The sequence below is a fragment of the Pocillopora damicornis genome, chromosome 2 (assembly GCF_964200805.1).
Source record: "Pocillopora damicornis chromosome 2, jaPocDami1.2, whole genome shotgun sequence".
NCBI classification, from domain to species: Eukaryota; Metazoa; Cnidaria; class Anthozoa; order Scleractinia; family Pocilloporidae; genus Pocillopora; species Pocillopora damicornis.
This window is the reverse complement of record NC_142671.1, coordinates 2,165,360-2,190,866: the sequence shown is the minus strand read 5'-3', so window position 1 is coordinate 2,190,866 and position 25,507 is coordinate 2,165,360. Positions and strand designations below refer to the sequence as shown.

Below are 25,507 nucleotides of genomic sequence, written 5' to 3'. Positions count from 1 at the left end.
TGGACTGGGAACCAGACCCCCAGACAAGCCACAGGGAGCGAGGTCACGAACTTACGCTGCTCTTTACGCCCTTTGAAATGTATTTCCATTTTGAAAACGGATACGACCCAAGCGATCTTGTTCAAATTCGCCAAGAAAAGAAAGTGGCAAAGGATATTGGATTAACGCAAAGAAGCCACTTTCTCGGTTTAATGGAAAACCTTGTTTGCCATTTCCATGAGATCCGAAACGTGGAGTCGACAACCTCAATTCGTACAGGAATGTCAATGGAATTGATAAAGATGAAGATGTCCAACGAGGCCGAAAGCATTTTAAGTCATTTGAATGATCATAACCCGCCAAAGCCACCACAGCGGAAGAAACGACTGAGGAAAAAACTTTATTAATATCCCTGCAGTGTGAGTATGCAGCTTTCAATGTTATGCACTAGACGGGGTCAGGAGGAGGGGTTAAGCAAGGTTTGGGGATTTTGATATTTTCTGTCCAAATAATTTTCAAATATGCCACCCCAGTCTGGACACCGAAATTGGTAAAGAATATCAAAATCCCTACACTGGGGTAAGTGAGTGTGGTCATTTATAACGAAGTGCCAAAATTCCCTATGCACCCCGGGGACATTACAAAAAATCAAAATACCTACTTTGGGGACTGCCCTCATAGTCAAATTTCCATGGCTAGCCAGACACCCCTCTTCTTCTTGGGCTTTATGTTGAAAGGTGCATTGAGAAAATGCCAATTAACTGAGAGAGGATGAGCTAAGCTTGCCATTGTATGAAGCATGAAATATAAAATTTTAGGTCAACTCCACTATCTGGTTCATAAAGTAATAGGCTCCTACATATAATCTACACCTATATAGAATGAATGTAGCACTATGATTTATAAATGTAAACAAAAGACACCCATCTTGGTACTCAAAAGGATTCAAACCCTGGAGGTGGTGGAGTCTGTACAGTGGTGTGAGAATGACATCTAGAACTACCTTTAAGATGTTGATATTGGCCCATTTGTTCATACGATAAGAAAATACTTTTTAAAATTATTGGACAAAGGTGAGCAAAACAATGTGCAGATCAATTTACCAAAGCGAAAGGCAGACTAGCATGGGTAAGGCATGAGTAACTGATCTGCAAGACACTAATATATCATGATATTTTGTGATAAATTAGTCCTATCATTATTTTATCCTGGTGCATTCTTGCATGTGTTTTATGATTGCATAACTTTTTCTCCTTCTTTTGGATCATTGGCCCCTTTGCAGCTAGTTAGCCTTCACATGACACCCTTCTTAATGTTAAGAAACATAAAAGGCCTGATGTAAAGTCACTGAGTGGAGAGTGTGCCATTTTCTCCAGCACCATGACTTCACATTTCCAAACAAATAATTTTAAATCTCTGAAGTTTAGAAACCTAATTAGTGATCATATAAAAGGACCTCTTGTTGCAGCGTTTAGATTACCCCTGATGAAGGCACTAGGCAGGAGTGTAGAAACGTTGGGTCTATGAATCGTAACTTCTTCGGTTAAATTCATTAAATCTGCTAACCAGAGTAGCGTCAAACTATGTCCGTTTAGAAACCTGTTAAGCATTATTCCTATATTCCAACCCAGCCTATTTTAATTTTCTTTTGACTAATTTTCACCTGCTCTTTCAGCCTAAGACGGTTTTTTAGAATTGTATCCCATAATATCTCACCACCCTTATCCAACCACCATCCAGTACAGTTGGCGCAGTTGGTGGAGTATAGGCTAGACTACAGTGCATGTGGGAAATTTCATGTTGGAAACCCAGGCTAAAAAACTCACCAGGGTATTAAAATAACTGAAAAAAATGTTCTTCTTCTGCATATACTGGTTAGATGTTCTATTCTTTTCTGATAAGGGTGGGTCAAATGACTCTGAAAACTCTGGGAAACAATCTGCAGCATTGCTGGAATATTAATGAGCACAGCTGTGTATGGGCATCTGGAATGTTTTTTGCACAAAACAATGTTACATATGAATAGATAATTCTTTGTAGAGAGATATTTGCGGGTCATATGCTGATGCTTGGCCTATCTAATGATGATCTCAACTAGCTGTCATTTTGCAATAACAAGCTAAGCAGTCATGATGATCCAAAATGAAATATTCACATATCTATTTTTCTATAATTTTATTTCCAGATTTGCCAGAAAGAATACAATAATCTTTCCAACCATTTGAAACATGCACATAAGCTGAGTAAGAGTGAAGTTGAGGAGCTAAAGAGTGAAAAGAATCAGGGAAAGGCCAAAGGAAATCAGGAAAATAGGTAATTTATTACATTTTTTATTGTTCAGTTCTGTTTTTTAGAGGATTGTGTTCATTGTAGTTACATAGATGAGTGTTTTCTCTACTGTACACAGCATTCTTGACTTTTTTCAATTCATGCTCATTTTGACACATTGCATTTTTCCTATATTTTCAGCAAAACCAAGAGGCCCATTAGATGTTGTCCACTACAGGGATGTACCTGGGTTGGACGACGCTTTGATTACCACCTACCAAAAGTACACAATATTGGCAAATATTCTGAAAAGTACTTATCATTAGTATACAAAAATGGCAAAATGTAATGTTTCTGGTTTTCTTTGTACAATCAAGCTTCTACAAGTGGTCTTTGTTAGAAAGTATGACATGCATGTAGCCTATTGTAATAGGTAATAAAAGTGCTTTATACTGGATTTTGTATTCATTTTTAGACACACCACTTGGACCACTGAAAATGATCAACAAATTAGCAAACAAACTTCTAGGCTAATCATTATCTATAGTTTAATAATAGTAACAATTTAAGAACTACAATTTAGGATTCTCTGTATGTCAGCTGGCTATAAAATTGGCTTTCCAATAGGTTCTTAGAAAAGGTATATTAAATTGAAAAGTACATATTGTTAAATTTTAAATAATAGTGCTACTTCTTAAGGCAGCAAATATTGCATTGTTAAATACTTCAGGTATATTAAAATACTGGTCATCTGAAATTTCCATCCCCTGCAAAAAATATAATGGTCCATAGGGTCCATTTTTGATCAAGTTGGCAATAGTAACATAATCCTGATGATTGTTCAGTAATTTGTAGTTGGATTGGCCTTGTAAGTCAAGCCAATACCCTTTTATCTTGTAAGTAAATGAAGCTCTGACTAGTTTTGATGGATTCTGGATAGTGTAGAAAAGCCAGAATTTCTCATCTTCTGACTCAGTAAACACTGGGACAATAAGCCCTTGTGCTTCTGTGGAGTGTTGAATATTAGCACCAACAGCAAGCCATGCATCATCTTCAAAATAAAAACTATATTCATTTAATCTTAGTCTCTCTTCCTGGTCAAGTCTCAACTCCACAACCTCCACATCTTGTTCTTTAATCTTGTCAGACAGTCTAACTACCCTTTCTGCACATTGTCTGTCCACTATCCTGGACAGAAGAGTGACTACTGTTTCAGGCTGAGTTGGAGAGGGAATAAAATCCCTGTTGCTTTGCAAGTTTACATTTGCATTACTGGTAATCACGAATTTAATTTCGCTTTTTTTCTCCATTATGGCCTGGAGTTGTTTAGTGCCATAATGGAAGGGTTTCTTAAAGAAAATGCCATCTGGGAGATTTTCTACTGTAAAACCCCCACGTAGATACGGCACCCTGCTGCCTGGTTTCTTTATTGCTTCGCCTATTGTGCGAGAGAAAGAGAAACATTGATTGGTAATGATAATAGCACTGAGTGGAGTACAATTCAGGAAGTAATTGGGCAAGTAATGAGCCTGATTACCCCTGAAATGTATGACAGTAAGTCTTATTGACCATTTCCACATGTCCCATATGACACTTTCTTTGCCAAAATGTGAGACACAAGGTAAGAATAAGTAATTCAATTTCATTAGCTAGTGGCATTTTCTACTTGATTTTTATTGGCTGCACAATTGTCAGATTTGACCTGTCCAGTTAAAAGCAGTTGTAATCACACAGGCCAAATTGGACAGTTTTCTTATTACAGTATTCAGATTAAGGATCAAATATTCGCTGTTCAGAACCAATCGGGTTTGAGGATTTTGTTATAGACATCATCAGCTTTGTTGTTATTATCATAGCTAATAATAATGATGATGATGATGATGATGACGATGATGATGACAACAATTACATGTTAACATCTGTACTATAGTGAATAATATGTATATTCTTAAACTTACTGTATTTGGAATTGAATAGCTGTTGTACATCTTTGTATGTGTACCTCTCATTGGTGCAAGCTAAATAAATAAATACAGAGGTACTATGTAGTTTCAGGTCTATTTTGATGATGTATTCACCTTATTTACAATCATGAATAATCTCGTCAATTGGATGACACACTTTATAGTATAAGCTATATAAACATCTGCTAATGCAGTTGCATGCCAACAAATCAATAGAACACTTTCAATGTTTATAATATTACTAATTCAAAGTAATAATATATACCAAAGTGGTCTCGGAATTTGATGTTGATGTCAGGATTCAGGCATAAGAAAGAGAAACCTGCACTTGATCCAAAGTTGTACACTTGGCCTGAAGTGTCTTGAAAAATCAGAGAAGATTCACAGCCCAAGTCTTCTAGAAACATGATCTGAAGCAGATGAAAAAGTAAATGTGGCACAAGGATTACTCAAAAGGACACAAACATCTGCATGTTGCATTAATTCCCACAGAATACGACAATTAGAAATTACTCATCCACTTTTAATAAAGTTATAAGTTATTCTGAATTTGCTTGGTTTATGCTACCTAATTGGAATTGAGCTTGGCTGGAGATTATTTCATAAAGTGATTGAAACCTTTACCTCATTTAGAAGATTTTTTCTGTGAACTGATATCAATTTAGATTTTTGAGCCTCACTAAGCTCTGGAACATCAGGGGCCTTTAAACTTTCTGCTTTTCCTTTGAACGCATCTTTTTCTGCAGATGTCATGTCACGCCATTTCTTGGCAGCTTCTTCATTCTTTTGAGCCAAGGACAATTTCTTGCACTCATCTAGCAAAAAAAAATTAAAGCTTTCATTTCCACTGAATATCAATTCAATTGGTTTGATTATTACAATGTCACTGCATGATTTTCAGTTTCCTCGGCAATCAAAGATATTGCATCAACTAAAAATGAAAATAAATTAATCAACAACTCTATTATGGTGTCAAAGGTTAAAAGTAGCTGAGGATGAAAACCCTTTTGGGTCGCAATATAGAGCTCTGTCAGACCCCCACCCCTGCAAGTACCCCCCCTGGGGTTTAGACACAGTTTAACAAGGCCACTGTCCATTATTGATTTAAATCTGGTATCCTGGCACCAAAATAAAATAAAAGTCCAGCAGGCACAGTTAGCAGAGAAAACCACAATATTCATTTCTTAGAAATAATAGAATAGTAGAGGTTTATTAATGATACCCATAGGCATATGGGCACCTTTGGACTTTGAAAATTTTTTAAACTGGGGGGGGGGGGGGGGGGATTTGCACACTTATGCCCCAGGACTGTACACCTCTAATGTTACCCTATATTTTAGCCATGGTCTATAATAGTTATAATGCATGTAAATAATCTGTCCTTAGTGTTTGAAAACATTATCAGGGTTCTCACCTGACTTGAAATACTCTGAACAGAACATGTTGTAGGAGCGTGAGCCACGTGAACCAGTTGGGATCTTAATTGGCTTTGGAGCTGCTTGTACTCCAGAATTTATCTTTTCCTTTTGTCTGGCATTTCCAATCCATTTCTACATAAATGTACCACATTAAAATAAAGTATTTCAAAATGCCTTAAGCTACAATAGAAACCCTTCCCTTTTTGCTCTCTTTCACTGGCTGGCCCTATAGAGGCCCAGCCAGGGTAAATTCCTACAGGGGACATGGTCCAAAAAGTAGCTGTGGCATATATATGAAAGTATGAAAAAATTAAGATCTTGTTCACCAAAATTCTGACAACAACAACAAGGTGGAGAAATAAAGACAAAATAATAATAACCGTAGGTTTTTAAATTCAGACAAGCAACACAGGGAACCCACAGAAACTCACAGGGAACTCACAGAAACTCTGAGCTTGTATACAGAGCAAATTTTCAATCCAGTACAGAATGATTGGCTGGCAACAAATCAATAAAGGTAGATCTTCTTGGTATGTACATGTATGTCGAATGGATGATGTGATTATAACATTTAACAGCTCTAGATTGAGGATACCTAAACTTCGAACCAGGATTCGATCGTTAGCTATGGGTTACCTATTATTAACACTTTGGTTAGCCTACTTTTCAGCTCCAATTAGCCAAACTTGTACTCTGGTTAGCCTCAGAGTACTCAGGTTGGCCTAACTAGCTCTTCTGTTGGCCTACAGAGCACTCGGGTTAGCCCACTTTTAACTAAGGTTGCTTGCGGTTAGCTCTCAATATTTGTAATGGTAACACAATATATATTCTTAAATTTATAATAACGGATGAGTAAACACATATCTTCTTTTACCGACATATTCTTGATCATTGATTGTACTGCACACTGCAAGCGTATTTTCGAGCATAAAACTGCATAAAGCAATTATTTTCAAAAAAAAAAGTAAGCCTACTTTAATTAACGAGGGAAATAATTACCACAAGGCCTCATTATGAATAGTACAATCGTACAGTTAACTTCCTTGACCTCGGTATATGACGGATGAAATTCTGTTTAAGAATCAATCCTTTAAAAAGATTCGTTTATGCAGCACACAGAGTAAGGGAATTAATTCTATAGGACAATATACCGCTACATCATTTACATATGTCGGTGAGCTTTGAAGAAAGAAGCACTGACCATAATGATCGCTATTATTATTCAACGAGATGCAAATAAGCGGCGGGGTATTCCACATACATGAAACATGGTAGTATTTCAGTCCAACTAAAAAATATCTTACCTTTACTTGATCAATAGTCAGCCCAGTTTCCTCGGCTGCCACTCCAATTTTTTCCGTATTATCAGAACCGCATGTTTTCATGCCGCCGTCATAATATTCTTGTAGTTTTGACCTTTGTACATCGCTTATTTTATTGTATGTTCTTTTGCGAGCTCTACTTGTATCCTTGTCGGTCATAGTAACGAAGAAGCGCCAAAAGTGCACGACAAAGCCGATAATACCTGAACTTCCAAACCAAGAAAAGCTAGCGAGTTCGTAACTATTCCAATCGGTAAAGGTTTCTCCCCTACGAATCCGAAGTGAAGGGAGTTGATTGGTCGAAATGTTTATGCATATTTAATGAGCTACTGGGAAGACTTAGATGATCATTTGAGACGGCTTGAACCCAATGATCTAAATTTAGATTATAAGGGTGTTAGCCATTTAGATTGTGTCAGTAGGGTGGCATGCAATACTTTCGTTATCACCTGCCGGCGTTACACACGAAGAAAACGGTTTTATTTCCCCCGTTACTGTAAGTGTTGGGGACGATATGCAGAGAACTCTTTTACGCGTAGCCGCACCAATACAAGTCATTCCATGATTGAGTAAACCTTCTTTTTAATTTAAACATTTTCACCATTTGACATTGCGTCTTGTTTTGACTTGATCTTCGTACACCTACGGTAAAAACTGAAAACGAGAACCTAAATTAACAACTCACTGGGCGAAAGCGAAACTGCAAAACGAGGCACATGTACTTACATATTTCTATGCGATAAACGGGTAGGAAAGCACAAAACTTCAACAATCAAAATGAACACTGCACCCAAGGTCCTGACACGAAATTACTCTCGCACTAAAACATGTGCTACTGATCATGTGACCTAATATAAGTCCGCAATTCGTGCTTGGCCGCTAGTCGGTCCAAACAGTAAGACCTGGTTGGCATGTACCGTGTACACTTCCTGACATTGCATAAATAAATTGATGCATTGAATTACTGGTCTATCAAACTGAAGAATTACAGCTCGAGCCGTAGATGCCCGTGAACTAAGAAAGGATATAAAGCCACTTCGACGGCATTTCCGAGTTCGTTCAAGTTGACTCTTTCCCTAATAATCATGCGTTCTCTTAGTGAGCTACTTTTTCGAAAGCAACACAGACGTGTACACAGTCGACGTTTTACTTCACCTGACTCGTATCAGTTTTACCACACCAACTCTTGTAATTTGTTATGACTTCATGATATCTCGCGAATTATCGACTGATCCACCCACTTATTGTTATGTAGTCAACTATGTCATAAGAAAACCAAACAAACAAAAGCAAAACAAAACAAAGCAAAACGCATCACTGAAGCTAAATTTAAGATTAGATTTCTAGCAAGTTTTGTTCAACTTGATAAATTCGATTTACGAAGGTTAAACTTGTGCATATCCTTCCCGGCAAAACTGTATTTTGTTTAAAGAGACAAATTATTTGGTTTATCAACTGAGTTGATAATGTAAATTAGTCACTGTAAAGAGTTTCTAAAACTGACGTTTCGAGAGTAAATGATTCGTAGCGAGGGCTTACTGTAAATTGCAAAACGATCTAATCGAAAAGAACTGAATATCTGCAATTTGCGACATGAACTTAGAATCTATAATTTGAAAAATGGAAAGCTGTAATTTGAGAAACGAAAATGTGGAATTTACGAAACGAGCAAATCATAAAATTGTTGTAAAGAGGGGATCAAATAGCTCGTTACTGTGGTCCCTATTTAACTACAACTGTTATTGTTCCTCCTTTCAGTTTTATCGAACTGCTGTAATCAATTAAATTAACCATACACTTTTGTTTAAATTCATCTGCTTGAAAACCCGCTGTTCTTAGAAAATGATTGAGTCACCCGTTCTTTCACGAGAAAATCACCATTTGGTTCTCTGGCAAAAGTCAGGCCAAAATTTACGTACAACGTATACTACCTAGGTAATAAACTACTTTCGTTCACTGTCCTAAAGATTTGGTTTCCTTGCCAAATAACATAATTTTCCTTTTCTCTTTCGATGGTCGATGATGAGTGGCTAGTGCGCGAATAAAGAGCGTACCAAACTAATGATTTCGTTGATCAAACTCTACATGTATCAGATCAATTACACTGTTACCCAATTATCATTGAAATATTTCGGTCGTCCTCAAACTCTTCGTTAACTTCCATTTCTCTTTTTGAAAGAAACGCAGACATAAGTGTAGACAGTCAATGTTTTTACATTTACTGAATGTAAATATTTCATTTTCATGTCGTGAAGTATTCTCGTGAATAGTTAATTGGGCAGTCTGTTCTTTTAGCTAAGGCTGGGTGTGTATATGAGATTCAAGACGATCCGACTAAAGAGCTCGACAACAGTTAAACCATACTTAAGAAACAATAAACAGAAAAAGTTGTTTTCATTTTAATTTAAGAAAAAACAACAACAACAAAAAACAACATAGTCACCGAACTCGTAGCCTTATCATGTTTTCATGTCATGTTTACCTCACATTATTTGTCCTGCTACTTACGAGGGTGCATTTTAATTAAGCGTGAGGAAATGTTTCTGCTTGTTTTTTCGCACTGCATTTTGTTCTTTCGCCCGAGTCATTAAAGGTCTTTAAGATGGATTCCGACTTTTTTCTCATATTAAAAACGACCATGGTTAACAGACCGGGGGGTAATGGAAGTTTTACTTCTACAGCTACAATGCGTGAAAGTAAACATTAGACATATTGGAATCAGAAGACCGAAAAGGGAACATTACATATCTAATCTTGGAACAGTGATATCAAATACGTTAGATATCCGCTATGAATATCTCCACGAAATTTCCTAAGGGTATTCATTGTCTGCGATGATCCAGCGAACACGATTGCATCTTGTAAAGTTGAAATCAAGTGAGAATTTCACCCTTTAAGAAAACGCTCTTCATACAACGTACGTTTGCAATAAAGAACTTTTAAGTTAGATTTTCGAGTGTCCCGGTAGTTTGTGAGTAAGACTTGAATTGGAAAGGAAAAGAGATGATAGTAATCACGATGATAACAATGAAAGTGAAATGTGATCATCGCAGTAACAATGTTTGTTTCGCATCGAGATAGCGTGACGTTAACGAGTCCAAGAATTATCTTGCCCCAGCAAAGGCATCATTACCACCATTACCATGCTAAGATTATCTCTTTCCCTTTTTTGAGGGGATATTCGCTCTAAAATGCCTTGGTTAATGAAGTAGCAACAGTTTGCGTTAGGATCGTGAAATCTATCCTGGACGTGACATTTTTTGGGGAGTAACACATGGGTAGTTCCGAGAAGGTCTGCCTCATTTCTTGGTCAGCGGCAGCTATACAATACAAAATGGCGGCTGGTTAGGGAATTTTAGATATAGAGCAGATCAGGCAATTGCCTGCAGTCAGAAGGTGAGAAATGGCCTCTAAAGGTTCAGGGAGTCTTCCAAGTTTTATCTCCGGGTACTATGGACCAAATTCCAGCAGTTCGAGAGCCTTTGAAAGCTTGGTGAGAGCTATCGGAGAAGCAAAGTCAAAACAGGCGAGTGCATTACATCATTTTGGTCCTTTGCACGTTGATTGAAAGTAAGAAATAAGTTATCTAAGTTTAATTTTCAATCCTCACTACCGCTCAAGTAGAAAAAATGTTGCAGACTTCTTTGTTGCAGATGCACTATTTCTGTGATGCTAAGTGTACGTGAAAGTCAAATTGGCGTGACAGTGCTCAGTTTTACATTTTCAGAGTAATTTTTGTCACTGCTCCTCTGGAATTTGTATTTCAGTGGAAAAGAATCAGATACTTCAAGTAATTTGTAAAGAGGATGAAAGTGTATTCGGCCACTAACCGTTGCAGCTTTTGTTTTCCTTTGAAGATCATTTAAGTGAAAAATGAAACAGGTGAATTTATTGAGGCTCTCCTTGTTTAGGAAGAGGATAGAATCGCCAGGAAAGAACTTGCTGTATTAAAAGAGAAATTAATTCAACCAGACACTTCAGCGGTAAGTTAGTTCCGTTTTTATTTACGTGTTGATGAAATTTACTGGACTACATGAAACCATACTTTGAATTTACATAATGTAAGCTTACAGGTGTAAGTCCAAGAGAGAAATCACAAAAAATTCATTAATGGGATGCTTCAACATTATGAATTAAATGAATCTCTACTATGTGGTGTTGTTCTCCAGAAGCAAATGCGAGAGTATCTTGTGCGTCTTATCTACTGTGAAATGCTGGGTCATGATGCATCCATTGGTTACATTGAAGCCATCAAGTTTGCGCAGCAGTCAAACCTTTTGTACAAGAGGGTTGGTAAGCAACAAGTTAGTGTACCTAAAAGAGAGAGTGAATTTAGCAAGTGAGTCAAATGTAAAAATAATTAGCTGCAATCCTGTAGTCTTTTGGTCAAAGGGAAGCTTATTTAACAGGTTATTTAAACCTCAGAGTCTTCAATGGTAAAACTTTGCCTCTACTCTACATATACAACAATACCCCATCCCACTCTCTTTTTTTTCTTTTAATCCCTATCTGTTCTTTATAATTTCGTATAGTTCTATTATTGTTCTCTATACATTTCCTATAGTTCTATCACTGTTTGCTATGCATTTCATATGGTGTTGATACTGTTCTCTCTACATTTCCCATGGTGTTAATACTGTTCTCTATACGTTTCCTATGGCGTTCATACTGTTCTCTATACGTTTCCTATAGTGTTAATACTGTTCTCTATACATTTCCTATGGTGATGATACTGTTCTCTATACATTTCCTATGGTGATGATACTGTTCTCTCTACATTTCCTATGGCGTTCATACTGTTCTCTATACGTTTCCTATGGTGTTCATACTGTTCTCTATACATTTCCTATGGTGTTAATACTGTTCTATATACATTTCCCATGGTGTTGATACTGTTCTCTCTACATTTCCTATGGTGTTAATACTGTTCTATATACATTTCCCATGGTGTTGATACTGTTCTCTCTACATTTCCTATGGTGTTAATACTGTTCTATATACATTTCCCATGGTGTTGATACTGTTCTCTATACATTTCCTATGGCGTTCATACTGTTCTCTATACATTTCCTATGGTGTTGATACTGTTCTCTATACATTTCCTATGGTGATGATACTGTTGTATATACATTTCCCATGGTGTTAATACTGTTCTCTATACATAATTCCTATGGTGTTAATACTGTTCTCTATACATTTCCTATGGTGTTAATACTGTTCTCTATACATTTCCTATGGTGTTAATACTGTTCTCTATACATTTCCTATGGTGTTAATACTGTTCTCTATACATTTCTTATGGTGTTAATACTGTTCTCTATATATTTCCTATGGTGTTAATACTGTTCTCTCTACATTTCCCATGGTGTTAATATTGTTCTCTATATATTTCCTATGGTGTTAATACTGTTCTCTCTACATTTCCCATGGTGTTGATACTGTTCTCTATACATTTCCTATGGTGTTGATACTGTTCTCTATACATTTCCTATGGTGATGATACTGTTGTATATACATTTCCCATGGTGTTAATACTGTTCTCTATACATAATTCCTATGATGTTAATACTGTTCTCTATACATTTCCTATGGTGTTAATACTGTTCTCTATACATTTCCTATGGTGTTAATACTGTTCTCTATACATTTCTTATGGTGTTAATACTGTTCTCTATATATTTCCTATGGTGTTAATACTGTTCTCTCTACATTTCCCATGGTGTTAATATTGTTCTCTATATATTTCCTATGGTGTTAATACTGTTCTCTCTACATTTCCCATGGTGTTGATACTGTTCTCTATACATTTCCTATGGTGTTGATACTGTTCTCTCTACATTTCCTATGGTGTTGATACTGTTCTCTATACATTTCCTATGGTGTTGATACTGTTCTCTATACATTTCCTATGGTGTTGATACTGTTCTCTCTACATTTCCTATGGTGTTGATACTGTTCTCTATACATTTCCTATGGTGTTGATACTGTTCTCTATACATTTCTTATGGTGTTAATACTGTTCTCTATACATTTCCTATGGTGTTAATACTGTTCTCTATACATTTCCTATGGTGTTAATACTGTTCTCTATACATTTCCTATGGTGTTGATACTGTTCTCTATACATTTCTTATGGTGTTGATACTGTTCTCTATACATTTCCTATGGTGTTAATACTGTTCTCTATACATAATTCCTATGGTGTTGATACTGTTCTCTATACGTTTCCTATGGTGTTAATACTGTTCTATATACATTTCCCATGGTGTTGATACTGTTCTCTCTACATTTCCTATGGTGTTAATACTGTTCTCCCTACATTTCCCATGGTGTTGATACTGTTCTCTATACATTTCCTATGGTGTTGATACTGTTCTCTCTACATTTCCCATGGTGTTGATACTGTTCTCTCTACATTTCCTATGGTGTTAATACTGTTCTCTCTACATTTCCCATGGTGTTGATACTGTTCTCTATACATTTCCTATGGTGTTGATACTGTTCTCTATACATTTCCTATGGTGTTGATACTGTTCTCTATACATTTCCTATGGTGTTGATACTGCTCTCTCTACATTTCCTATGGTGTTGATACTGTTCTCTATACATTTCTTATGGTTTTGATACTGTTCTCTATACATAATTCCTATGGTGCTAATACTGTTCTCTATACATTTCCTATGGTGTTAATACTGTTCTCTATACATAATTCCTATGGTGTTGATACTGTTCTCTATACGTTTCCTATGGTGTTAATACTGTTCTATATACATTTCCTATGGTGTTAATACTGTTCTCTACATATTTCCTATGGTGTTAATACTGTTCTCTCTACATTTCCCATGGTGTTGATACTGTTCTCTATACATTTCCTATGGTGTTGATACTGTTCTCTCTACATTTCCTATGGTGTTGATACTGTTCTCTATACATTTCCTATAGTGTTAATACTGTTCTCTATACATTTTGCGTGTTATTACAGGTTACCTAGCTGTATCGCTGTTTCTCCATGAAAACCATGAACTTATTGTATTGCTGATCAACACAATCCAAAAGGTTTGTGTCATGGTTTACATGTATCTGTGTCACTTGAAACAACAGCCTTGAGTGCTACTACAGAGCACTTACAAGTAAATGTCTGCACTATGTTAATTTAACTGTTTTGCAATTGCCATTGAGGTAAAAAGTATGCATGTGACATTTCCTCATAATTCTGTTACTGATATGAATATACTGGCCAGGTGCATTTGTCAACATTGCTATCACTGATTTCAAAGTTTGTGACTCTCCTGTAGAAATTTTATGGATAGTGGATCATCTGACAACAATATGTATAAAAAAAAAGTTACTTATGCTTATTCATTCAAAACTGCACTTGAAATCATGTGCATTTTGGTACCTGTATACCAATGCTAGTCTCCCTTCAGGTTGTGAAAACATCATTCAGCACAAGTTAGAGTGCTCAAGTTGTGAAAATGTCACTCACTACTACACTGTAGTTCTGATCAAGTTGTTGAATCAAGGGTCATTTCTACCAATAACTGTCCTCTACAAGACTTTAATCTCACAGGGACAATCAAGCTTTATAGTGAAGTGGTTGAGTTAATACTTGGTGCATATTTTCAGGAAAGACATAACATAATTTTCATGATTAGTCAACTAAATTACTAATTTGATATAATCTACCATATTAGTAGCATATTTAACTAGTCATTATGTATATGGAGAAATTACAACCATTTTAAATTAAAGTTAGTATATTGTATTTGTATTTTTAGGATCTGCACAGTACAAATGTTGCAGAAGTGTGCTATGCACTTACAGTTCTATGTAAGTTGATTAACAAAGACATGATGCCTGCCTTGCTTCCACAAGTCCTAGAACTGGTTCAGAATAAAAGGTTTGTATTGAATGTCAAGTTTGTGTGCAGCATGTAGTTAACACAAACTTAACAGAATTTTGATTTATAATTGTATTGTAACTGTTTATCTAGTGTGAGGTGAAATTGCATAATGTGGATTGGCAGAGACAGTGTGCATTGATTTTTTTGTAATCTAATATTTTCCATATTAGCAAATGACTTCTCATCAGAAGCTTTATGTATTTATCATTAAGAGGCTGCAACTGGTGAAATAGGCCATGTTCTGTTTTTTTAACAGATGCTACTGACAATGAAATTATTTTCAAGTGAAGACATTGTCTTTCATTTACTGATAGAGATATTATACGGAAGAAAGCAGTGATGGCATTACAGAATCTGCACAGGAAAAATCCCTCAGCTATTCCTAATGTGAAAGAGCTTGCCATGAAAGCTATTTGTGACAAAGATCCTGGTGTGGTGTCATCTTCACTGCATGTCTTCTATGAATTGGTCAAGGTATGTTGGAGAAGGGGCCACAGTGGTAAAGATTGAGACAGACTAACATAGAGAACATTTTGTAGCAACTTGTCTCAGTTTTGAGCTGACTTTGGTTGTAACACCTCAAAGGCATTTAAAAGTTTTACTTATGCATAGCACTCATACACATACACAGGTCGGAATTTTTTTTTTCTTCAAAACAATGCAAAACAAAGCAAGCAGACTGTGTAGAGTAACAAAAGCAAAAACACACTCAAGACATGCGATTTGACATGTGGTTTTTTTTGTGCAAAATGCAAAAAACATCAAGGTTTTGCATGTGTGTTGGCCATCTACCTCTGAGTTGTACTGCATTGTATACACAAATTTAAACCAGTTTAAAGTATGAGACTTGTCTTAGGGGTAAATCTTGTCTCCTTCACAAATACTGTATTTTCAAAGCACTTTAACAAAAAACTTTGACAAAACAGCATCAGCAAGTTACTTGTCATCCTGTCAGGTCAACCCTTCTGGATACAAGGACCTTGTGTCAGGGTTTATCAGCCTACAGAAGGCTGTACTAGAAGGAAAAATTGCAAAAGAGTATGATTATCATGGAGTAGCAGCACCTTGGATTCAGATGAAGAATTTGCGACTAATGGCATTGCTTGGAGCAGATGATCAAAAGTAGGTCTTTATGCATTTACAGTATAAATAGCCTGCAGCTGTGTGGCCATTGATAATTAAAGTTAAAAATTGGCTCAGTTTTAGGAGAGAGGTTATCAATAAATTTGAGAAGTAAGAGTTGAAGCATGGAAGTAAAAAGAGGGAACAAAAGATTTTTGAAAAAAGAAGACAAGAAAAATGATGGAGAGGGAAGAATATGGTATGATATTGTTGGTGGTTAATTGAAGCATTCCACTTCATTACTGAATTTAGTCTGACAGAAAATGAAAAAAATGTTGGGTGAATGTCATACTGAGAGTAAGATCAAAAATAAGGGGGTTGATATATGCGGTTCCTACTATTACAGACTGAAAAATCTATAGGTAAGGATTCGTAGTATTCCCTGTTTTCAAAGTAAGTGACTTAACATGACTGTGTGTAATGCACTTGATATATTTTATGAAGCAACTGACCAAAGCAACTTTCTCAAGACTTTACTTATTATTTATTTTGATTTTTTTTTCAAAAGATATGTTTTCAAAATTCGAGCTGCCAAACTCAAAGTGTGGCTTATCTGCTCTTGTGGCTTACTTGCTGGTGTTTACAGTATGTTGTATTTAGGAAAAAATTATAATTTTACACATGCTTTATAGTTTTTCTTTTATGTTGTTAGATTTTTCCTCCAATTGATAAGTTCTTTTTTTTCCCTCTAGAACTAGCAAGAAATTGTACCCAATATTAGGATCCACTCTGTCAAAGCTACATACCAACTCTCTCATAAGTTATGGTAAGCTAATCTAGAGAAGTTAATATCTCATAACTGACCTCTGAGAAGTGAGCACTTTGAAATGCTAATTTCTTTTTTTGTTCATTCAGCTGTGGGCTACGAGTGTACAAGGACAATAACAAGCATTTATCCCGACAAGAGTTTGATTGATAAGGCCGCTAAATGTGTTGGATTGTTTCTTGTAGCAAAAACAAATGATATCAAATACCTTGGTAAGTTATTCGATTTAATGAAATATTCTTTGATTTTAACTGAAGGCCTTATTTTCAGCGCTGCTTAAGTGGTGTTTAGTACTTCCAAGGTTGCTTTCATATTCATATCTTAAACCTTTAACTCCCAGAAGTGATTAACATGAACCTGGGGTCAAACTTCATACAGGCCTCAATTTCTTTTCTCAGGCTTTTTTTTTCACTACTGCTTAAGTAGTGTTTATTACCGCGAAGATCGCCTTTATGTTCATCCATTTATGTTTGTTGGTTACACGGCCGTGGATCCGGCTGACGTGAAAAACAAAAAGAAGATGGGAGTGTATTCGAAGATGGCTGCGGAAAATTATGGTTTTTGTGAATGTAGCATTTTGTTTGTCAATATTGAACTTAAGCCCTAAGACAGATCTCCTTTAGTGCGTGACAGATTCAACAGGGAAAGAGGAGAATTATGCTCATTGTCTATAGGTTTATTTGCTCTGTTTCACAGGCATAAACATTCTAACTTCCCTAATCCAAATGGGAAGTGGTTTTGTCATGGAGCCGTCTTACCAGCGCATTGTTATTGACTGCCTTGACGACCCTGATGAGACGCTGAAAAGAAAGGTATACTGCTCATGAGGAAGTTGTTACTTCAAATTCTTGAAACTCATTTGCAAAAAGAAAAAAAAAACAAAAACAAAAACACACACAACAACTGGCGGGTAGAATCGGGAGTTCAAGGGAAAAGGTAGAGCGAGGAATGGAATGAAGTACTGTTTGTTATTTCAAAGCTAAAATCCACCAGAACTCATTACTGATAACTACATCGTATCAATAATTCGATATTCAGTCGTTTCGTACCCGACGTCAGTCGAATCGTAACCAGTTTGAGTCGGTTCGTACCCATCCCAACATACATTCATTCGAAATACCTGCAGATGTCGATTTTTGTTTGAGATGAATTAGTAGAGTCAAGCAAGATACATGCGAAATTCTGTCGTATGTACTTATGACCTTCTAAAAAATTTATATTTGTTTTCTTTCTAGACTTTGGATCTCTTATGCCATATCACAAATGCGTCAAACGTTGAAACAGTTTGCGAGAAACTGTTATCTTATTTAAAGTCAACAACCGATTCATATTTCAGAACAGAATTGGTGGACAGGATAACAGAGCTTGCTGAAAGATATCCTTTTAAACCACAGTGAACCAGTCACCTTTAATTTCTTTAGCGTGCCGAATTTTTAAGATAAGAGAAATGTAACGAAGGAACTAAAAAATGAACTTTGTGTCGCGTTGTTGAGAGAGAAATCCGTATTTATTACGGTTAATGTAGTTTGACGATGTAAAAAAGATAGGATTGGGTTAACCGCAATGAGGTCATTATAGAATTGTTGGTTACTTTCTTGTTTGAGCGGCCCTGTGATCTGAGTGGTTCTTTAGGTTATATAATAAATACCTGAAGGTGTCTGATTATCATTACAAATGATTTGTACTTCCGTAAAGCACCGGAGGTACTAATCGGAAGGCCGTAGGTTCGGCTCCTATTGTGAGAATTCGGAATTCGTGTGTCATTCGCTGAATAACATCGTCTTTCAGTCTGTGTTGTATCCTTGACACTACTCACATATGCGCCGGACAATACGTGGTTTATCCTGACCATCAATGAAGTGTTTGAACTTGGTGGATCTCTGGTCAGAGAGGGCGTGGCACACAACTTGATGCGTCTTCTAGCGGAAGGTATGCCATGCTCTAAATAAACATAATCTTAACACTTGTATGCACATCTAAAACCTGTTTTAACTTGTAATGACTGTTATTGCGGGGATTACGGGAGAAACAATAAAAGCAACAACGTTCACGATAACATGGAATAACGTTGGCTCTTTGTGTAGTAGTGTTCAACCGTTTACCGAAAAGCCACGTTCAAGCCTCGTTGAATTTTGAATCTGAAGGGTCTTTTTTATGGAAAATGCTTATGTACAGTACCTCAGCTTTTCTCTCACGTTTCTCTTTGCAGGGAATGAAGACGAAGAAGCAGACAATGAAATGCGTCGATTTGCAGTGCTTAGCTACATTGACCTACTTGAAAAACCTGTTTTACCAGATATTCTAGTTTGGATTATTTGCTGGGTGAGTTTGATTACAAGACTACACTTGTGTTGCATGTTGCTGTCTTGCAGCTTACGATTGGTTGTTTTCAGTCACAAATGACGAACGTTGTCAACAGAGAAGGCAGAGTACAAGAAAGTGTCAGCGACCGATTCACGATTGGTGTTAGATTGGTATCTTTTTTTTAAAATTTTTTTAAGCTGAGCGATTTTTGAGGTGAGATTTTTTTTAAGTGAAGAGATGGTCGAAAGTGTTTTCCGATCAAATGCACAGCGAAGTAACGCAGAACGTTATGTGTAGTCCCAGGTTTCTTTCGAAAATGAAAAACTTTCATTACTTGAGATTTGCAAATTTCTGTGAGTTCCTAATCAGTCAAAGTCTAAATGGTGAAGTTTCCAAATGAATGTAATTATCGTATTGTATGACTTAAGGTATCTTATTTGATTGAATCGTTGTTGGGTTTAAAAATGTATGCTGTTCCCCTGAAGGTGCTGGGTGAATATTCTTACACAGCTCCGGACTATGAACCGGCATTCGTACTTGAGCAGCTGTTCTCTTTGATGGAGAGGAAGTTTGAAGGTAAAACCAGACTGATTTTTGCTCTTAAAACTACTGTACGCTCAAATTTCAGAGATCGTAGACTCGTATTGTGATTTGCGCTAAGGGATATTTAGCGCTTTCCTTGTTTGACATCGGTTTGACGTTACTGTTGGCTCAGACCCTCGTATCAATTAGTAGTTCATATAGCAGTTGCAACATGTTAAGACATTGCTTGATTGATGTAGATCCCAGCACTAAAGCTTGGATTGTGACCGCTGTTGGAAAACTGACGTCGCAGATTGGACAGATGCATGCTGCTACAAGAGATATGTTAGAAAAACACATGGGTGGTGTGGATGTTGAACTCAGACAGGTTGGTATATGATTCACTGGAAGCTTTCTTGTGAGGTACAGTGTAGCACTATGTGTCCTGTGTGACTCTCTTGCGCAAGTACTGTTTAGCTTTAGTTTATTCATGGTGTTCAGAACTCTTGTGACACTAACCATTCGAAACTGAATCTTACGAAGACCCGGCATCCTCAACTTTTCCTAGATTTTGGAGTCAGTATTCCCTCAGAAATTCAGAGATCGAACGCGTTTTCTTTTGTTGTTTTGTTCTTCACTGAGCAATTTGTTTTGCATATATATTTTCTCTTAGCGTTGTTCGGAGATTCAAGAGCTTTCTCAAAACACATTCCTTATGCAAAGCGTTCTTCCCATTGATGGCTGCTGTGAGGATCTGGAGGTGAGTCGTGTAGTATTTACAATTATGATAAATTAAGGAGAAACATTCTTGGTAACCATCTATTGCTTTAATATTAGAAGAACATTGATTTCCACATTGAGCAAACTCGCCTTGCTAAATGTTAAGAACCGCCGGCACGGAATAGCCAGTATAGAACCAAACAGGACGAGCAGCTTTACCGACAGATAGAAACCAAACAATCAATATCGACGCGAACAACCATAGTCTACCAATTAGGCAAACAAAAAAATGACCAAATATTTTTGACGAACAAGACTTTGAACACTTTCCTGTCAAACACCTTTTCAGTGGGCCGTGATATTGACTTCCGCTGTCGAAACATTAGTCACGCTATTTACTACTTTGCCCGCGCTCAGACTTTTTCATGATCGAAGAATATTTAATATACAGCAATGTTTACCAAATGTCCGAATTACTAAATGTTAAACACATTCATGTCAGCTTTTTTTGTCTTCTTTTTCGCGTAATTTTGTTCGTTTCATTGAAAATTTCAGGTAGACGAGTCACTGTCTTTCTTGGATGATGTAGTATCGGAAGCTCTTTCCAAAGGAGCTTCTCCATACAAAGCCGTAAGCGAACGAAGGACAGACGCAAGAATTAAAGGTTTGCACGGCATAGTGTACTCAAAAAGATTAGTTAACTTTCAGTTATGCTTTGTTATAGCGGTTTAGAATGGGATCAGCTTGGAAAAAAAATTGCACACGCTCTCTAATTCATTCTTAATTATAATATGTGCTGAAGAGTGGTCATAGATAAGCGTTAGAGTCATCTTTCTTTTTGTGCGTGCTGTAGATGTTTCTGAGTCAGAGCCAACTCTTAAATTCACACCTTACGAGAATCCCATGGAACAGCCAAGGAAGCCGCCAGCAGAACCTGTTGTAAGCACCGCAACACAGAAGAAAACCAAGCCAAGAAACAAGGAAACTAAAATGAAAGATACAGCTCTCTCGCAGGTCAAGGAAGTGCCTCCTACAAGTACCAAACTCTTTGCCGGACAGGCTGTTTGGGGGCCTGGGGGCTATACAAAAGATCGTGCTCAGTCTGGATCCGTGGAGTCTAGTAGTAAATCTGACTCGTCGTCGCGGAGCTCGGGGTCTGACAGACAAATAGCTCCCAGGAGTCAAGCTGAGGTGAGATTTTGTTTGCGCCTTTTTTGCCATGATAGTTCCCTTTGTAAGTTCTATTTTATCGACTGATTGTCTATGTGACTACGACATGTTCGAAGGGTTTTGAAACATGTTGAAATCCTCTTCACTTTGTGGTTGGAATTTCCGTATTCCGACTGGTAATGTTTACATTATTTGCCTCGGCATTAGATTTTGGACGTACAGCAACAGAATTACTCTAAATACCTTCAAATAAAGCTTCAAATAAATTAAATAAAACTACGACAGAACCTCTCACATCGAAATCAAAACCAGGAAATCATACTACCTCAATTTTAAATTATCTAATATGGATTAATGGCACAATCAAAAAAAAAAAAATCAAGTCTTGCCCCTATCCTTATATGGCCCCAATATAAGGAAAAGAAAAGGAAGTTCATATGTTGTTTTTTGACCACCATATACTTGTGTTTTTTCTTTGAATGCAGCTGTTAGTTTCCATTTCTTGTTTGTTTGCAACACTACTCTCTGATTAATTAAACTACTTATTGAGTTGCGGTCGGAACCTTTTTATTTTGTTTTAAAAGAATTTACTTTGAAATTACTTACGGAGCGAGAGCTTTAAACAAGAAGAGATTGGGACGAGACAGGTTGACGAGAAGGAGATAAACCAGAGATAAACCAGTTTTCAAACTGTGCCGTTTATGAGCCAAGATAAAACAGTGCTTTCTAACTTTGCAATCGATTTACCCATCAAAAACCTGGTTTGACCGGTTTAATTTTCCTAGGTTGGCTCTGCTTCTCCTGTGACTCGTCACGAAGATGTTCGTAAACAGCAACTGGCTGCGCAGCTCTTCAGTGGTGTCACAGAGAAACCACGTTTATCTTCAGGAAGGGTTCTTGTCAATAAAATCACTAAAACTCAAGGCAAACCAAGGACATCAGCTGCTGATCCTGGATTGTCTTCAGCAAACGGTAGAGCGATTTACTCATCTGAAACAAGTTTAAAAGCTCCTGATAAATCAAATATGGACCTACTCCTTGATGTTGAAAACAGCGATGTTTGTGATGTTGCAAAAGACGACTCTTCTTCCCTCGAGAATGATCTTATTTCGTCTTTAAACGATACTGAAGACAAACCATCTTCACGTGACGAAGTTAGGTCATGGTATTCCCAAGAGGCAGTCGATTCAGACTCTTTCATGGTTGTAACCCAAAGAGAGCAAGAGGATTGTCATAAAGCTGTCCAAAAGGTATGTTGTTGGCTCACACATATTTTCTTTAGCTAATGGTTTTTTTAAAAAGTTTTCAGAGTGTTAAGCAAGCAGTATATTGTAACTTTTGGTTTTTATTAACGTTAATTAGCCGCTCTAGACTCGACAACATGTTGAATGCTTTTTCTCAAGGGTGAGACCGAGAAGGGTAATTTGTATGCATTTCTAAAACGAGAATGAAAATCATGCCAATGGTGGCCTCCATTATGAAAGAGATCTAAAGTAAGTAAAGAATCAGATAACGAACGAGGGAGTCGTGGAGTTCCATCTTTTTCGAGGAATCAAGAATATGTTTTGTAGGTTGTTTCTTGCGTGAAATCCTAAATAGCGAGGAGACTGTGATCGTAGGAGCTTTTTGAGTTTTGTTTTTAACAGACAGGATACTCTCACAATGTAGCTCTCCAGCAAGGCCTCTTAGTAGGTAGCAGTGACCTGTCAATGCCTCTAAATGGGTCAAGGTGACCTGTAGAGGGTTGGCATGCGATCTAAAAGAAGTAGGAATACTTCTTGTCGCTTTATGCTGCAGAAAGGGAAGAATCTCTGGTAGTCGGCGGTAGGAACATTTGGGTCACTTCTTAATCTATTCATATATTTTCTCTATTTTCAGAATACACCGTTACTTGATGAGGAGATCTCGGAACATCTCCGATTGGAGCTTAAAGGGACGCCATCTGCATCTTTGCCGGAAGATTTGATTAACTTCCCGCATTCTGCGGAAGTTTTTGAATTGTGTTTTGATAGCAATCTGCGTGTGACTCTTCAAAAAGTTTGGAAACCTTTAGAACTTGTATTGGTTCTTTACTTTACCAATCAGAATCAAGCAAACGTCCCGATCCATAACGTCAGCAGTGTGTTACAACCGCCCTCGAATCTAATTGGATCGTTTGATTCTTCGTCAAATAGCAATCTTCATGATGAAAGCATCGGACCTCTAGAATGGGTAATACTTTTATTATCGTGTTTAATTGATAATAAATGTTAGTTTTTTTCTTACTTTTTCGTTGTTTACTAATTTAAAAGATGAAGAAAACAACTTTGATAATATTCGATTTATTTTTTGAGGTAAAAATTAGTCTTGCAGTCTCTTAAGACAAGAAAGAGCGGTTCGAGCTTTCTTAACCATTGGAGCCCCCGACTTCTAGAGTCATTCCTGAGTTTTCCATTACAGAGTCAAAAACCAACAGTTTCTAAAGAGTTATCCACAAGTATACTGTAAACTGAAAGTCAGGTGATGATTTTAATGCTTTTATATTTTATTGTTAGGTAAGGCACCGAGTTGTTTTGAAATATAAGTCTCCAGCGCTGCACATGAACTTTGGTGGTAAGATCTCTTACAAAGATCCTAACAAAACATTGAAACATTTGTTCTTTAATCACACTTTGAGCATAAGTGATATTTTGCGGCCGCTTGTAATAACCACAGAGGAGTACGGAGAAAAATGGGCTGAAGCTTCGTTTGAAAAGAAACAGAAAATTCCGAGCTCTTTGAAAACTTGCCAAGAATTCGCAGAAAGAGTGAGAGATGTGCTGAGATTTCACCAGGTGGATTTAATAGGTGAGAAGTCTTTTCTGTGTCGCAGCTGACTTGTGGCTAATTTTAAGCAAAACTTATCGAACGTTTTAGCGATGATTTAAAAGGACTTAAAGAAGTTAACACAGCCCCAAGTTGTTATGGGTATGGTTGCTTATGGTTGCTTATCGTTGCTCTCGTTGTAATGAGAACCCATGATGATTCCTACCCCTCTATCGTGTTAAAGAAACCAGAACGTTAATCAAGTTATGGTAAACAATTATTAGTTGGTCTTGTTTGAAGAGGTGTGATAACTGTCTCCGAAGGTTTACGTTTGTGCGAGGCAAAACTAAAGGTTGCAAAATAGTTGACAGAAAAAAAAAAGGGAACAAACATAAATTTCGATAAAAACAAACATTACTTTACAAATTCCGTCATTCTTTTCTAGGCACGAAAACAATATTTGCTGGTACCGTGATGGAGTGTGGGATATGCCTGATGCACGTCAGCTTTGGTGGAACCGAGTTTGATATGTCAATCAAGTCCAATAACAGACTGTTAAACGACGCGGTGATGAAACAATGTGTGGCTGTCTTAAGATGACATGAGAATGAAAGCCACTGCAGCTCTTAATTTTGGCCTTGATTTTTTGAGGCAAACGAGGCTTGAACCTGACTCCTTTGAATCCTCTGCTTCCTGTACTTTTTAACGATAATTTGGTCAGAGATTGCTTTGATGAACTGGAAACGTCGAGTGGATTATTCGCTACGTGACATCATAACTCATGTAGATATCATGTCTTTGACATCTATTTTTTTCCCTGATGTCTCGGAACTGCTTCTTTTGATTCTAACGAACTGAGAATTTAAAGATTTTAAAAGAGGATTATAATTGTAATATCTACGTTATTCAAATTCTATCAAAAAAATTAAAATATGAAAAATTTCTTACAAATGAACTCAAAAAGCATGGATTTAATATACTGGAAAAAGCTTTGAGTCCTTGAAAATATCTCGGCAAAACTTTGTGACTCTTTTTAAAGCTTTCAGCTGGTACGCCTGGAAGAATGAATACAACACGCCTTTTTAAAGACTTATTCATGAATATTTTTGTTCCTCTCTGTTCAATGTGTATGTCAGTGAGGCGGAAATTTCACGATAAGGCGAGAATATGATATTCTTCAGTCTACGAAACGTTAAAAATATGTCCTAACGATATGCATGAGGATTTTTCCGTCATTATTTTTCTTATCTTCACAAATCACCTTC

At 36.9% G+C, this 25,507-nt stretch overlaps 3 protein-coding genes across 4 annotated transcripts; 2 read left to right on the top strand and 1 right to left on the bottom strand.

The window, feature by feature from the left end:
• The first annotated feature begins 1,527 nt into the window (after positions 1–1,527).
• On the top strand, positions 1,528–2,596 carry LOC149049512 (uncharacterized). Its single transcript, XM_089198021.1, has 3 exons — positions 1,528–1,809; positions 2,165–2,292; positions 2,449–2,596. Exons 1-3 carry the CDS (start codon positions 1,777–1,779, stop codon positions 2,594–2,596), a joined length of 309 nt encoding a protein of 102 aa, XP_089054147.1. The 5' UTR covers positions 1,528–1,776.
• Positions 2,592–7,209, bottom strand: LOC149049511 (uncharacterized). 2 transcript variants are annotated; one of them, XM_089196083.1, is made up of 6 exons: positions 6,934–7,209; positions 5,626–5,761; positions 4,836–5,026; positions 4,477–4,621; positions 4,206–4,265; positions 2,592–3,685 (listed from the first exon to the last, which is right to left on the bottom strand). In XM_089196083.1, exons 1-6 carry the CDS (start codon positions 7,108–7,110, stop codon positions 2,922–2,924), a joined length of 1,473 nt encoding a protein of 490 aa, XP_089052209.1. In that variant the 5' UTR covers positions 7,111–7,209; the 3' UTR covers positions 2,592–2,921. The 2 variants fall into 2 exon arrangements, with proteins under 2 accessions (XP_089052209.1, XP_089052210.1); XM_089196084.1 differs by lacking the exon at positions 6,934–7,209 and adding an exon at positions 6,266–6,499.
• A 3,050-nt stretch (positions 7,210–10,259) lies between these two features.
• Positions 10,260–25,197, top strand: LOC113664538 (uncharacterized). Its single transcript, XM_089196919.1, has 22 exons — positions 10,260–10,477; positions 10,863–10,934; positions 11,121–11,244; positions 13,934–14,007; positions 14,730–14,851; positions 15,169–15,328; positions 15,810–15,976; positions 16,669–16,742; positions 16,832–16,954; positions 17,439–17,554; positions 17,978–18,117; positions 18,559–18,671; positions 18,952–19,064; positions 19,532–19,622; positions 19,829–19,956; positions 20,242–20,328; positions 20,844–20,952; positions 21,142–21,479; positions 22,244–22,708; positions 23,337–23,669; positions 23,993–24,284; positions 24,688–25,197. The coding sequence occupies exons 1-22, from the start codon at positions 10,355–10,357 to the stop codon at positions 24,840–24,842; spliced, it is 3,519 nt and encodes a 1,172-aa protein (XP_089053045.1). The 5' UTR covers positions 10,260–10,354; the 3' UTR covers positions 24,843–25,197.
• The last annotated feature ends 310 nt before the right edge of the window (positions 25,198–25,507 follow it).